The following is a 14,959-nucleotide window of genomic DNA, read 5'->3' as shown; positions in this document are numbered from 1 at the left end:
AAGAAGGAATTTGGTGGCGGAAGGAACTGAAAAAGAGAAGTGGGGGGACTTTGATCAAAGAACATTTTATGTGTGTATAAAGTTGTGAAAAAATAAATTTTTAAAAGAAAACGAACCCACTTTGATAGACTTCAAAAATGGCCAGAGTCGAGAGTTCACGTAAGATTTTGCTAGTTTCCTTTTTTGTTAGGAACTTTATTTCCACTTTGTTGAAACAGAAAACACATGTTTGTAGGAAAGAAACACAGGTAGCAAAAGACAAGGGCTGTCACCAAACACTGCTTCCCAACAATTGCCCCCCAAATACGAGAACAAGAGGGAAGACACAAAGCAAGCTTCAAACTATATGCTCAGTACCTCCTGGAAAAGGAAGACGCCAGGCCTGGAAAGAACTGCTGGTACCCATACAAAGTCCAGCAGGCAGCTCCTCTCTCTGATGCCCTCCCAGGTTCAGCCACTTCAAGCCTTCACAGGGAATGTTGCCTTGGAGAGGAAGGAAGGGCTCCCTCTGGAACTGAGCATGAAGAAGACACTTCTGGTGTAGCAAGTACTGCACAAACCCCACAGGCAGTTGTGACTCCAGCCTAGGAGTGCTATATAATAAAAAGTCATGCCAGAAATGTTGGTCCCATTCGATGTGCTTCCCTTCCTGTGTCCCACTGAGGTGACTGAAGCTTGAGTTCCCCGGCACTCAGGCCACACCAGGGCTCAATGTATCTCAGCAGCCTCAGGAAGTTGCAAGAGCTCATGGTGCCCCACGTGTTCAACTATGAAGGGGGTGCACGGCCCAGGCTTTCACGGATCCAGGCTACAGAGTAATTAAGCACTTAGCACAGCATCTGACAAAGTGAGCTCATTAATAACGGCAGTTAATGCTCCATCCGACTAGCAGAGCACTTACACCTTCAATAATCTCACAAATGGCTGCGCACATAAGCCAGAAACGAAGCCTTATAACACCAGAGTAAGAATTCCATAACAATTTATCAGTATGCTGGCAGACATCTGTCTTCTCAGGTTGTCAGTTAAAACACAAAGTGACAAATCAGAACACAGCAAAAGGCCCTCATAACTCAGTGGAATGTCTATGACCCAACACAAACAACATACAGCACACGGGGAAGCAGCAAGGCCACACCTAGGTGAAGCTGTTAGCAGCTCCTGGGTAGTCACTATAGGCTCCAAGTCAGGTCCAGGAGATAGGCCATGAAACTTCTGCAAGTACAGGTCAAGATCAAGCCTGAGGACAGACATCTTCCTATGACGGACCACCCTAGCTTCCTTTCCAGAGACATCCATCAGAGATACACAATGCAACTGAGACTGAGGCCACATCACTACAAAGCTGCCCACACTGGCTGCCCTTCCTCTGCCTTTTTTTTTAAATTTATTTATTTATTAAAGATTTCTGCCTCCTCTCCGCCACCTCCTCCCATTTCCCTCCCCCTCCCCCGATCAAGTCCCCCTCCCAAGGCTAGAGTACTTCTGTGAGCACAGTACTCATGTGCCACACCCAAAAGACGGTCAGTGAGATGCTTGCTTCCACTACACTTCCACACACCTACCAAACGACTGCAGCCATGAGGGTCCAACACCCCTGCTGTTTTGCTATGCATGTGCGCACACACACACACACAAATGAGCTCTCTCTAGCCAATCATGTTAGATAACAGCAAAGACAAGGGGAAATGGAAGCCTCTCACAGAGCTGATGAAAAATATGTATTCCATCATCTTTACAGTGTACTTACTGCCCAGTAAATGCTGTCAAGATGTAAAAACTGGCAGCAGACGTTGATTCAGTGGCACCTCTTCCAAGAATGAGTCAGTCATTCTTGGTGCCTCTGATGCTACAATGAAAAACAGTGGAAATGCAACCAAGAATGTACTTACTCAAACGCTGCATGAGTTATCAGCAACAGGAAAAGGGGAAGGCTATGCACATGTCAGTCAGCACAAAACAACAACACTGTGATCTCTTTCCTCACAAATGAGGCCCTCCATCTTATTCTTGAGATACAATTCAAATACCACACAATTCAGTCATGTAAAGGTATCCTTACTATATATACTAAATTAAACAATCGCAATCACCATCTAATGTAACATGTTACACCTCCAGAAGAAACCCTGTACTCATTCCCAGGCAATCCCCACACCCACATTTCTGTTGCTGGGACGCAATGCCTGGCAAGAAGCAACAAAGGGGTTTGTCGTGGCTAAGTCTGAGAGCGCAGAGCAGTACGGCATGGGAGACATGGTGGCAGGAGGGCGAGCTTGCTGGTTACATTGTACCAGTTAGAAAGCAGACAACAGATGGGGGCGGGGAGGGGTGGAGGCACAAAATTTCAAAGCCTAACACAGGTGACCCCTTCCTTTAGACAGACTCCACCTCATGGGGGTCCATAGCAGCACCAGCAGCTGGGAGCAAGTGCCCAAACACATGAGCCGAGGGGCGGGGGGCAGTACACATTCAGACCACAGCACTTGTTACTGCCATCCTGTCTATGGGAGTAGGAAGAACTGGCTCCCATTGTCTTCCCTGGTGACTGATAGTGAATATTTCCATGCGTTTTTATTGGCCATTCGCATATCGTCTTTGGAGAAATGTCCACTGAAACCCTTTGCCCTCTTTGAAGCAGGTCATCTTATCAAGTTATAAGGGTCTCTGTACACACCAGATATTTCAGCATACTTATAATTTGCATACACTTCCCCATTCTTAGGTTTGTGGTTTTATACTTGAGGGTACCATTTACAATACAAACATTTTCATTTGAGGAAGCCTGGGTTTTGCTTTTGTCTCTTTTGCTTCTGGCATGGTATCTGAGAAAAGATGGTCTAACCCAGGTCATGATAGCTGATTTCTCCCCCCCCCCCCATCTCATAATGCTTTCTTCTTTTTAAATTTTTGAACCAGGATCTTACTATGTAGCTGAGGCTGGCCTTGAACCCCTGAGTTCTGTCATTAAAGATGTGCACCACCATGCCTGGCTTCTCAAGAACTCTTAGACATGGGTCTGTGGTTCACTTAACGTCATGTGAGAGCCAGATGATGCTTTACTCCTTTGCATAAGTAAAGCATCACCTTTATTAGCTGTCCTAATATGGCAATTCCTTCTAGCACTCATTTGTAAATGTTTTTACCTCCAAAGGGTTAGGCTACATTGGGTTTTGTCAATATTTTTTTCTATATTAAATGGCATAATCACTTGGTTTTAGTCTTTAGTCTGTAGATAAAGGATATTATATTGATTTTCATACACTGAAGCATTCTTGAAGTCATGGAGTAAATTCTACTTCTCACAATACAGAATCCCTTTATCCACTTTGCTACACCTGGCTTGCTGGCATTTGTTAAGGAATCTCAGTGTGTAGTTTTCTTCTTGCAGGGTCTCCCATCTGTTTCTGCTCCTGGGGCAACAATGGCCCTGCATGGTGAGTGTAAAAATGTTCCTCCCTCTTTTGTTGAAAAAACTTTGGGTTATCACACATATGGCCTGGGCATTATGGAGCTGTTTTAGATATTACATCCAATCTCATACATGCATAAGATATAGATCTATATTATACCTATAAACATGTGGAGGGAGGGGAAGAAACTAATTTCCAGAAACTGGCCCACAGGACTGTGGAGAACAGCAAATCTAAAATCTACAGGTAAGTAGAGCAGACCAAAAAGCTAGCAACTCAACCACAGGCTACACATGTAAGGAATCCCTGCTTCCTCCAGGACAACACTTTCTGGTCACTGCCTTCAAGTGACTAGGAGGAGGCACACTTATACATTGGGGGTTGTCTGCTCAACTCAAAGGCAACTGATTTAAATGTCACTCACAAATTCACGTCTGCAGCAACACACACTGGTGTCTGGCCATCAGCCTGGCTATACAGAATTAGTTAGCACAGCTTGGAAACCAGTGCCTTCTGTGCAATCCCTCCGTTCTGCATTTACTTGGGGGTTACTCATGAAATCCCTTGGTGCTCTGCATTTCTGAAATTATCGGTGTCAATTACTTGAGTGCCTTCCTCTTTCCCTTCCTCCAACCTACTCAGTTCAGCTAAAGCTGTGCAGACTTTCTCTCTTCTGCTCTACATCTCATTTATTTCTCTTCTAGTCTGGCACACCCCTCCCCGTCTTCTGTCTGTTCCTGCTTTCGTTTGTTCTTCCAGTGTCAGCAAGCAACCTCAACAGCTTGAGAGCACTTCTTAGTGCAGTCAGTTCAACTATGGGTCTGCGTGGGCTCTAACCGGCTGCACCCTCAGCTTCTGTGCTTCACGTTCACCTTCTTCATCTCACAGGGCTCCTCATGCCCGTTCTGAGTTCTAAAATTTCCAGTTTTGTCAGATGGCCACTGATTTCCGTTCTGATGCTACAGTCTAAAGCACAGCATGCCTGATTCTCACAAGGTTCCTCTGAGTGTCAGCACCTGTCTAGCATGGAGCGAGTGCCCTATGCCCTAAGAATGAGCATGTCCTTTGTTCTTGCAAAGTGACCAGCAGATGGTCCTCCATCTCCCAAACTTTGACTGGTCTTCTGCTGAGTTTTCCTACCCATTAGTATAACTATTACATAACCAATTTTTAAACATTTCTTTTCAAATGTTGGATGGCTTTGCAAATACTAAAAGAGTAAAAAGAAAACAATCCTGAAATATGCGCACACAACATCATGGCTACCATGTACAACAGTGCACTGACAAGACCTAAGAAGACTCCGCACCTCCCAGGGACATCTCCTGGCCCATGTGGCCACACTGTGACCAAATGTGTTTTCCAATCTGTCAGCAGAAGTGCACTGCTCTGGCATTTTGAAAATGCCTGTAAATTTATAGGCACTGGGAATCTGCAAGCCAGGACGGCTGGGTCAGTCACACTCTAGGCCACTTACACCATCTCCGCTTCCTCCTGGATGACAGCTGCCACAGAAACTGCACTGTACACAACACTCTGGATTTGCCTCCACAGGCTTGGAAACAACCTGTGGACAGCAGTAGCATTTCCCCACTGGAGGAAGCGGGCAGATGAATTTAGCTGCTGTCCAGGCTCACATCACACATGAGAAAGACATGTACAGTGAAGTAAGAGTGAAGCCCACACAAAAGCACACACTGCTAAAACTGACCCTGAATGAGATTCGAGCAGCACTTCATCCTCTCACGGTTCCTCAAAGCCTGACTCCGGTGGTCACACAAACTGGAGGGCAACCCAGCTAGTGTCCAGTTGTCCAGTAGGAATGTGCTTCCTGTGCCAATACACTGGATACAGCGCAGCAGCTCTACCTACGTTAACCATGGTCAGGAACATCCTCTCCAGAAAGCAATGCTAAGAGCAAGCTGTACTTCTGAAACTCTGACTTACACAGGAAACACAGAAATAAATATTCTTAATGCTCATAGGAAAATGCATTGTTTGTTCCAGTCCCCTGCCATGTTTGCTTTCAAGAGTAATTTATGGGAAGATGACATACAGAATCAAATCAACCTGAGATTAAACCTCCTGAGCAAGAATCCACTGTGAGATAGTCTTCATCTGGCAGAACAGCCATCGTCATTCTCCCCGTGCAGCCAACGAACATTCAATTACCCTGAGGTATCAGCCCAAAGTGCCTGGTCAAAATTGTTTCTAAATTGAAATAGCAGAGATGCGTGGGGGGAATGCATCTTTGTTGTTTTTTTTTCCCTATGCTCAAAATATTTATTTAAACTAAAATACATACTCTGCTGAAAATGTGTGATTCTAGATGATGAAATAATGTTTCTTAATTTTAAGCCAAATTTAACATTCTTGGACAAAATATGATAGTGGCTGTTTGAAAAGTATAGGATTTACTTAAAAAATATATTGGGGGGGGCTTTAAAAAATCCAATAGCAGCAGAATGAGTTCATGAATTATACGACATTATCTCACAGACTACGACATGCAGGAGGCAGGAATGAGCCTCAGAAAGATGTCTCAATACAATAGAGAAAGCATATGTTACAATCATGCAAGAAAAGCAGTAAGAACACAGTGTGCTGCCAATTGCACAAATACAGGTGTGCAGAAGAGGACTCAGAGGGAGCACCAAAATCACTGTCACCCACAAATGACCACAGGCTGCATGACCACCCTCCTCCCATCTGCTAACCTTTACTGTGTCACAAGTGACCACAGGCTGCATGACCACCCTCCTCCCATCTGCTAACCTTTACTGTGCCCCAGGAACCCAAGAGACTCCTCAGCAACTAGAGGAGGAATCCCAGAAGAGTGCACCAACGAGGGGAGGTCGAGGGCTCCCACCTATCCTTTCCCCATTATCTGTACTTCCCAAAAGTGGCAACACTCTCTTACATGGGTTTAAAAGTCTGGCTCTTAACTGCACAGCAGATAAACATCGTAGGGATGCAATCCAGATGGATTTGCCAAACTCCTACTCTGCAGCATGACACACCCACGAGACAGTCCTGAGGAAAATGCAGACACCCAGAAGGGCTCGTATAAATTGAGTCATAGTAGCCAAAGGGTTCATCTGCTTGCCTGTCTCCCACCTGGGCCCATTCTCTAGGACCCTATCCTCTTCCCTTGGCTGTAATGACCTTGAAGGTGATGTAGAGCCTCCCCCCCACATCCAAGCCCCTAAGACCTGCCCTTCTCAGGGCTGGTCCAGAGCAGTGATTGCCTGCACTTATCAAAACTTCTGAGACACAGCCCATGCACATTCCTTTTCTCGGAGCCTGCAGGAATGCCAACCCAGGTCTGCAAGTCTGGGTCATCCTCAATCTCCGGCTGTAATAACAGTTCAGAACGTTCTCTGTGAAAACAGTCCATCTCCCTAAAGCTCTCCAACACACTGCTATGGTCACCAATTCATCTTTCTCGGGCCCAGTTTTTTCTCCACACTGGGCTATTTCTCTACATACTGTAACTTAAATTTTTTTTTTCTCTGTGTAGCCTTGGCTATCCTGAAACTCGCTCTGTAAACTAGACTGGCCTTGAACTTAGAGATCTGCCTGTCTCTGCCTCCCAAATACTGGGATTAAAGGAATGTGCCTCCACTGTCTAATTAGAAAAAAATAGTTTTAACTTATTTATTTAGTGTGTGTACATAAGTTCATATGTGTGTGTGTTCATTTGTATCTGTACATATGTATGTCCAAGTGCATGCATGCACGCACGCATGTGTGTGTGTATGTTCAAGTAGGAATGCATCTGCACCCAGTTCAGAACTGACTCAGAGCATAGTCCCTACCTCCTCCAATCATTGTTTCTCCTGGACAATTAACACACAGTCTTCGCCATTCACCCTGTCTGCTAATAATCAGGAAATGCATTAAGAAATGCTTGGGTCTTACAACATAAGTCAGTGATAAAGCAGTTAAAGCAAACGTATTTACCACATTAATCAAACGCTCCATTTAGCCTGGACCATCAGTCCTCTAAGCATTGTGATTGAACTTCTCCATTAACTGAGGGCCATAGACAGAGGCCCTACTGCTCTAAGGACCATCAGGAGCACCCTTGTTACCTCTCAGACATGCAGGGGAGGACAGAGATGCAGAGAGTAAGCAGTGGCTCTCCCTAGTTGCTTAGCAATGACCCATGATACAATCCGCTCACTGGATGTATTTTCATCCTCGGGGTGACCTGTCCTTGAGTGATCCCATCTCTCCAGATGAGGAGGGGCTCAGGGAACAAACACTGTCAATTTTAAATGCGATGCTGGAGCTGAAGAATGACCCCGCCTTTGTACTCAATTTGTTTCCACAAATGAATCAGAAAGTGTACACATCACTAATCAGACTTTTTATAAACTTAGAAGTGCTTGGAGCAAGTAATATCATTTTACAGTTTGCTACTCTAATGCAAATGAAAGAAAAGGACACATGAGCAGGCAAGGGGCCTCAGTGGGCAAAGAGGCTTGCTGCCAAGCCTGAAAACCTGGGTCCAATCCCCAATACCCACATGGCGGACGGAGAGAAAAGACTTCCACAAATTGCCCTCTGGCCTCCACAGGCATGCTGGGGCATGTATCTACCTACCTCCCTACCTGCCACCCAACCTACCTACACACACACATACAAAACAAGCTCTAATTTTTTTTAAAGATGCAGGTACAGTCTACCCCTCACACAGCTAACAATTTGCATGTAATTCTTCAAATCAATGCTACTGATGTCAGAATTAGAAGATTCTGAAAAGTCAACCAAAGCATGCCTGGCTCACAGCTTAGACACAAGTCACTGGATATCAACCACATTAGCCTTACCCAGTGAAATGAAGCCCTGAAAGTCAGTGGCCACTAGGAAAACCCAAATTCCCAAATAGACTCATTTCTCCACATTTAGTATTTTTTTTAATGGGGTATTGTCAGTTGTGAGCATATCTGCAGTGGCTGAGTGTGGATTTCAAAGTGTTTTGGTTTTTTTTTTTTTTTTAAAGCTGGCCTCAAGGATAAGACTGTCCCTCTCCATGACTGTAACGGCTATTCTTGGTTGTCAACTTGACTACACCTGGAATTAACTAAAACTCACAGGCTGTCTGGCTACTGCTTCTGCTGGCAGCCTATATAAAGGACATAGAAGAAGGAAGCTTTTGCTCTTTGCCTGCTTGTTCTAATTCTTGCTAGAAAGTACCTTCCTTCACTGGCCTACTTCTTCAGGATTCTACCACATACTGAAGACCAGCTGAAACATCAGCCTTAGGGACTAAAAAACTACTGGATTCTTGGGCCTTCCACTGGTAGAGAGCCATTCTGGGACTAGCTAGACCACAGCCTATAAACAATTCTAATAAATCCCCTAGATGGAAGGATGACAGACAGACAGACAGACAGACAGACAGACAGACAGACAGAATCTATAAGATCTGTCCTTCTAGAGAGCCCTGACCAACACAACTGTCACTCATTAGTATTGTGATGCTGAAAGGCTTTTCAGCACAGATATAACTGTGCAGAGAACAGAGCGGATCCACTGAAGCTCACACTGGGCATCCAGGAGGCACAGTGTTGTGGTGTGCGCCTACCTATATACTCGCAAATGAAGACCACGAAGAACGGAGTGACCAGGTCGTTTATCCCCTGAACGTATCCACTGGCAGGGTGTCGGATAGCCCATATAAACAAGATCCTTTCGAAAATCTGAAAGAAAATGGAATTGGCAGTAAAGCAAGAAATGAACATAGTAAAAATTTACTTAAAATATATGCCATCAATATTTCTCACGGTCTTCAATACTAAGGCACAAAACATAGACAGATATCAATTCCAGTTTCTTTGCGAAAGTCCAATGATCTTAACTTTTTATTGGTTCACAGCACCATAGTACTTTACCAATCCCGGAGTTCAGTTCTTCCCCACCATTAGCACTAGCTTCTATGCTCCCTGGAGACCAGCAGACCACAGGGATGGAGAGCAGAGCAGGGCTTGGTAAACAATGGCTCTCTTCTTAGAGATAGATGGTTGGGCAGGTCAGTGGGAAGTGGGAGGGGGTAGAAGGAAGGGAGGGAAGGAGGGATATAGCACACATGAATGTATCCATTTCTCATGTACATGTACATGCATCCATGTCCCCACAAGGTAAATAGATTTCTTAATTTCCTAGAAAGTTGTCTCTATCCAAGAAGACACATTTAGGCACCCAGCTTCCTGAGCCACAAATGTAAAAATTATCCTGGCTTCCTTCTTCCTCAGGACACTCACCTTCGACTGACCCTTCCTCTTCAATGTCCTCTTTCAACCCACTCACTCTCCTCCATCTTCACTCTTAAGATTAATCTTATCAAGGTACAACAGAATCACACCACCCAGGCCACCCACACATATGTATGCACATCCCCACCAAGGCTTAAAGACCTACTGTTGATCCATAAGCATAGTGGCCCGCTCTCCCCAAACCAAAAGCCTCTTCTAGCCAGTACCCACATTCTGTACCATCCTGAGAGCCCAGGAGGTTGCCATCTCAGTTCCCACAGCCCTAAGGGCTTCTCCTTGCTTCTAGATAAACTAAGTTCTGGTATTTGAGACCAGTTCAACAATTCCTTTCTGCACTGTCTGCTCCCTGCCCACCTTTTCTATGGAAAAGACAGTCACGTCCTACTTTGTGACTCTCTGGTTTCCCGTCCTTCCCACTGTCATTCCCTGGTGGCTCCTGCTTAGTACTGGGCTCCAAAGCCAGCCAAGGCCAGGTCTTACTACTCTGCCCGACCTCACACAGGCAAGCAGTACAGTAATGGCAGTGAAAGAATGCTCAAATGAATAAAAGAGTCGCAGACCCTCTGAGCACACCAAATCTTGAAGAGCCAGCACACTCTGGGACATCAGGCCCTTCCTACATCACCTGCATCCCCTATGTATGGCTGGGCTTGGTAGTCTAGAGCCCCAAAACACATCAACCCATGACTTACAGAGGAGAGGCCTAGAGCCCACACAAGCACATTCTCTGATCCCAAAACAAGGAGTTTACCAGTGGCAAGATGAGCCCTGAAAGGCAGCCCCACTCCCACACCAGTGCATCATCACCCCGCTGCTCGAGTGAATAACAAGCAAGCACCACCTGTAGCACAGCAGGCGCCAGCTCAATATTTGCTGAATGAGTGACACACTCATGCATATAGATTCATATACATTTTCCATCAGTCAAGTTTCCTAGAGAGAAATGAATATTTAAACAAGTTCAGAGGCTGGGGCACAGATCGCTAACCGAGCACTTGCCTAGCATGGGTGAGGGTCCTGAATACAATCACTAGCACCACTAAACAACTAAAATAAAGTAAAAACGAGCTCAGAGGCTGGGGAGACAGCACAGGCACAAAGTGCCACCCTATAGCACAAGGACCTCAGGTAGGAATACATATGAAAAGTCAGAGATGGCTATAATCCCGATCTTAGGGGCAGAAATAGGTAGCAAATCTCTGGAGCTCACTGTCCAGTCTGCCTCACCGAATCTAAGAGCATCAAGGTTAGTGAGACACACTGGATCAAAAATATAAAAAACGGAGGCAACCAAGGAAAGAAAGTCAATGCTGACTTGGGACACATCCACACTAACAAATCCACAGTACAGGTGCTCAGTGCACAGGGGACTGCCACAGCCAACCAGAAGGAGAGCTCCATCTGTTCATACCCACAGAGGCAAACAGGACACATCATGAAAGGCCTGAGAAAGTTGGGGATAAAGACCTGAGTTGGCCTGAGCTCTAAGACTTAGGCTCCAAGCAACCAGCCTCTGTCAGTGGGACTCAAGGTCTATCGGGACCACCCAAGAGTAAGGCACAGCACCTTCCTGGGGGAACACAGGCACTAGAAGCACAGAGTGTGTTTTGAGGACAGATGAGCCCAACTTGCAATTGGGAGGCCAGTGCTCTCCAGTTTCTCTACAGAGAGCCAACAGTGCCCCTGAGGGAGTCTCAAAGCAGGCCTTTGCCAGCTACTAGTGACCTAGCACACCTCACCACTCCTGTAGCTCAAAGAGCAGGCTGCACTCCTCAGAAAAATCCAGAAATACTCCAGTTTCTATGAGCAAAGGCAAGCTTTCAGTCAGCTCAGCTGTCCAAGTCTGATGCTACCAGACCTGTCTCGATGATCTCAAAGACCTAGCTTACCCAGAACCACACGGAACAGGCACAGGCACAGGCAGCTAGAGAAGAAGCTAAAGCTGACTTCCAGTCAGTGGGTGGTGGCTGGAGTGGCAAAACCAGTCCTGATTCCACAGTCACTTAACAATTCCTGAAAATCTTTTGCCATATCATCTGAAAGTGTTCTGGGGAGTGGGGTCATTCTTCATAGAGCCCACAATTCCATGAGAAGAAAAAAAAAACTTGGATTTTTGAGCACTTTGAGCAGAAGGGTAGAAGCAATGTGCTCGCATTAACAGGAACATCAGTGGAGGCAGGGTCAGCACAGCAAAGAGCATATACAAGGAGGTCATATGAGGCACAGGACATTAACTTATGCTGAAGATGTGGAGAAGCATGGATGATTCACCAATGGGCATAGCAAAGAGAGACCCTTGCTCCATGGATGTGCCTACTGGAAATATACTGGTCGGAGAGGCCTTGACCATGGACACTCAAAGACATTATTAGTTCTTAGAGTCTGTTCACCATTCTTGATATCCATGTCTGCTAGTGGGGGACTGCATCAAAAGTAGCACAAACTCTGAACTCTTCCTAAAGGCTCTTTTCTTAAACTTGCTAATGAAATACTCACTATCACACGTTACCCCATGTCTGAAGAAATCAAGTGGCCAGGCTGGGGATGTGGCTCAGTAGGTTAAGTCCCTGCTATGTAGGCACGGGGCCCTGAGTTCAGAATTCCAGCACCCACATAAAAGAAGTTGAATTATGAGGAGCATGACTGGAACTCCAGCACTGGGAGGGGAGAGGGAGAGAGATGGATAGACCCCTAGCATAGGCTCTAGATTCAGTGAAGCTCTGTCTCAAAACATACCGTGAAGAAGCAACAGAGAAAGATATGCGAACAGCAACCCCTTGCCTCAATACAAACTACGTGGGTGAGCATACATGCATGCATACACACGTACACAAACACATTCAAATACACATGTTCACGTATAGGCACGCACGCGCATGCCCACGCGCACACACGTACAGAGTCTGAGCACACCTGTCCTTACTTGGTATGCCTTATCAAACATCCACCATACGCTTCCTCTGCAGAACCAAACATAGCCACTCAGCACACATGAGGGAACCAAGATGTTCTGTACACTAAAAGGGAAACAGGGTCAGTGAAAAGAGCAGGGGCAGAGCCGGACCGGCCAGACTTTCCCTGGGGCTGAGCGGGATGGTGAGTGTTGTACGACCCAGCAGCCGCCCTCCCCCATTTGGCCACCGGAGAGAAACACACCCACTGAGTCTGGAGTCTGTCAAAGCAGGATCTCGGTTAATGGTATCAAGCAGGGACTTATATAGGGTTTTGATGGGGGTGGAGAAGCCTGGGATGGGCCGAGGCAGACCAAGGAATAAAGGTGAATGATTCTGCCACATTAGCAGTGGCTGGGCAGAGGCAGGCCTAGGTTGGGTAGCCAGAGACAGGTCTCCAAACTCAAGCTAGGCTCAAGAAGTTACACTAGGCCTCACCAAACTCAAGTTAGGCTTAGGAAGTTACACTGGATCTCATGCCCAGGACTCATGAGGCCCAACAAAATGTCACTTTGCTCAGGATTCCATATCAAACCTGGTGTCAGAAATGTAAAATAAATAAATTAAATAAATAAATAAATGATCCTGCCACCACAGCACACACTACCGCCAAAGTCTCTCTGAGAGGGGAGCAGCCCATGCTGGGAAGACCTGTGGGTTTCTCATATTAAACTCCAACAGCACAGAATACTAAGGAGAAAAACCAGTCCTAACCTGATGAATGAAACAAAACAGAAGTGGAGAACACACTGAGGGTCTGAAGAGCTGGCTCAGGCATATCACAAATGCCTCTAACTCCAATTCCAAGGAGTCTGATGTCCTCTTCTGACCTCCATGGGCACTTGAACACACATGGCATCAATTCACACAGACACACACATAAACAAAAATATAAATAAATCTTTAAAACGCAAACGTCTATAACAAGCCTGAAGTGTGTCTCAAAAAGTCAACCATATTGTCACATGAGGTACACACTATGAATCAAGATTCCAACTGTGCTGTGTCCCTAGCACTTTCTACATTCGCAATGGCATTAACCCTAGTATTAACACTCTATATATTGACAATAAAACAGTAAGACAATGAAAGTGAAAATTTAAAAGATACTATAAGACTGTCTGAGCACATTTCACAGGTTGTCAAGGTAAAAACTCTATTTAAAGTTAAAGAAAAGTGAGGCTGAAGAAATGACTCAAGTAAGTAAAGCACCAGCTGCTCTCACAGAGGACCTGGGTTTCATTTCCAGTCCGCATGGCAACTCACAGTCATCTGTAATTCCAGTTCCAAGATGATATCACAGCATCGTCTGGCCTCTATGAACACCAGGCATGCACATGGTACACAGACAGATGCATGCAAAACACCCTTATACATCAAATAAATAAGTAAATAAGAAAATAAGAAAAGTATAAGTAAGAAACTTTTTTAAATATAAAGACAAGGGGAGCTAGAGAGATGGCTCAGTGGATAAGAGTACTTGCTGCTCTTCCAGAGAACCTACATGGTAGCTCACAATTGTATATAATTCTAGTTCCAAGAGATCTGACATCCTCTTCCAGTCTCAGCAGGCTTCTGCATGTATGTAGTATAGGTAAATATGCATAGATATAAAATAAAATTAATCTTTTAAAACTAAGGACAAAAACTAAGTAAACACAAAAACAAAATATTAGTTCTCTCCAAACTAATCAACAGATGCAACTCAAGTTGTGAAAGTCCACAAGACCTAGCCAGCTGACCTTAACACACAAGGAAAGGTAGAAGCAATCAAGGAACAGAACCAGGCGTAGGTGGCTTTACCTAGCCCACAAGACTCAAGGAGGCAATAATCAAGGACTAGTCAGAACAAAGAAGACAGACAAACCAAGGGAGCCAAGGCCAGGGGAAGGAGTCCCAGCACATTGGAAATCCCGACAGACAGCAAACAAGTGGTTGCTGGTGGCCAGGGCCACAACTGGCTCTCCACATGGGGACCATTTCAGAAATGCACATGGAGAAGGACAAGCCAGAAGCAAAGGAGCAATGATGGAGCCATCACAATCCCTGAGCCAAAGTACACTACAGAAACACAGACCAAGGGAATAGAACCCAAGACCCAGAAACAAGCCCATGGAGCTACACCTACCTGACTTTCCGTGGGTGCCAAAGCATGCACTGAAGGAAACACAGCCTTTTCTAAACCACTAGAGGAAAATGACTTAGATTCTATCTCTCAACCAAGTTTAAAAAAATCAATTCAAAACAGATGACGGACTTTACTAAGACCTCAAACTTTGAACCTAAGAGGAAAACACAGGACTAGGACTTCAGT

General features: G+C 45.4%; 1 protein-coding gene across 1 annotated transcript in view; it reads right to left on the bottom strand.

Moving 5' to 3' along the window:
* Tbc1d22a (TBC1 domain family member 22A) overlaps nucleotides 1-14,959 on the bottom strand; it is a 288,481-nt gene that overhangs the window by 166,736 nt on the left and 106,786 nt on the right. Inside the window, exon 8 of the mRNA XM_075960266.1 lies at nucleotides 9,007-9,121. Coding sequence (XP_075816381.1) covers nucleotides 9,007-9,121 — 115 coding nt within the window. The remainder of the gene's footprint in view (nucleotides 1-9,006; nucleotides 9,122-14,959) is intronic.

Source organism: Microtus pennsylvanicus, chromosome 2, assembly GCF_037038515.1.
Source record: "Microtus pennsylvanicus isolate mMicPen1 chromosome 2, mMicPen1.hap1, whole genome shotgun sequence".
Classification (NCBI taxonomy): domain Eukaryota; kingdom Metazoa; phylum Chordata; class Mammalia; order Rodentia; family Cricetidae; genus Microtus; species Microtus pennsylvanicus.
The sequence above is the reverse complement of the archived record's forward strand: the minus strand, read 5'-3'. Positions and strand labels throughout refer to the sequence as shown.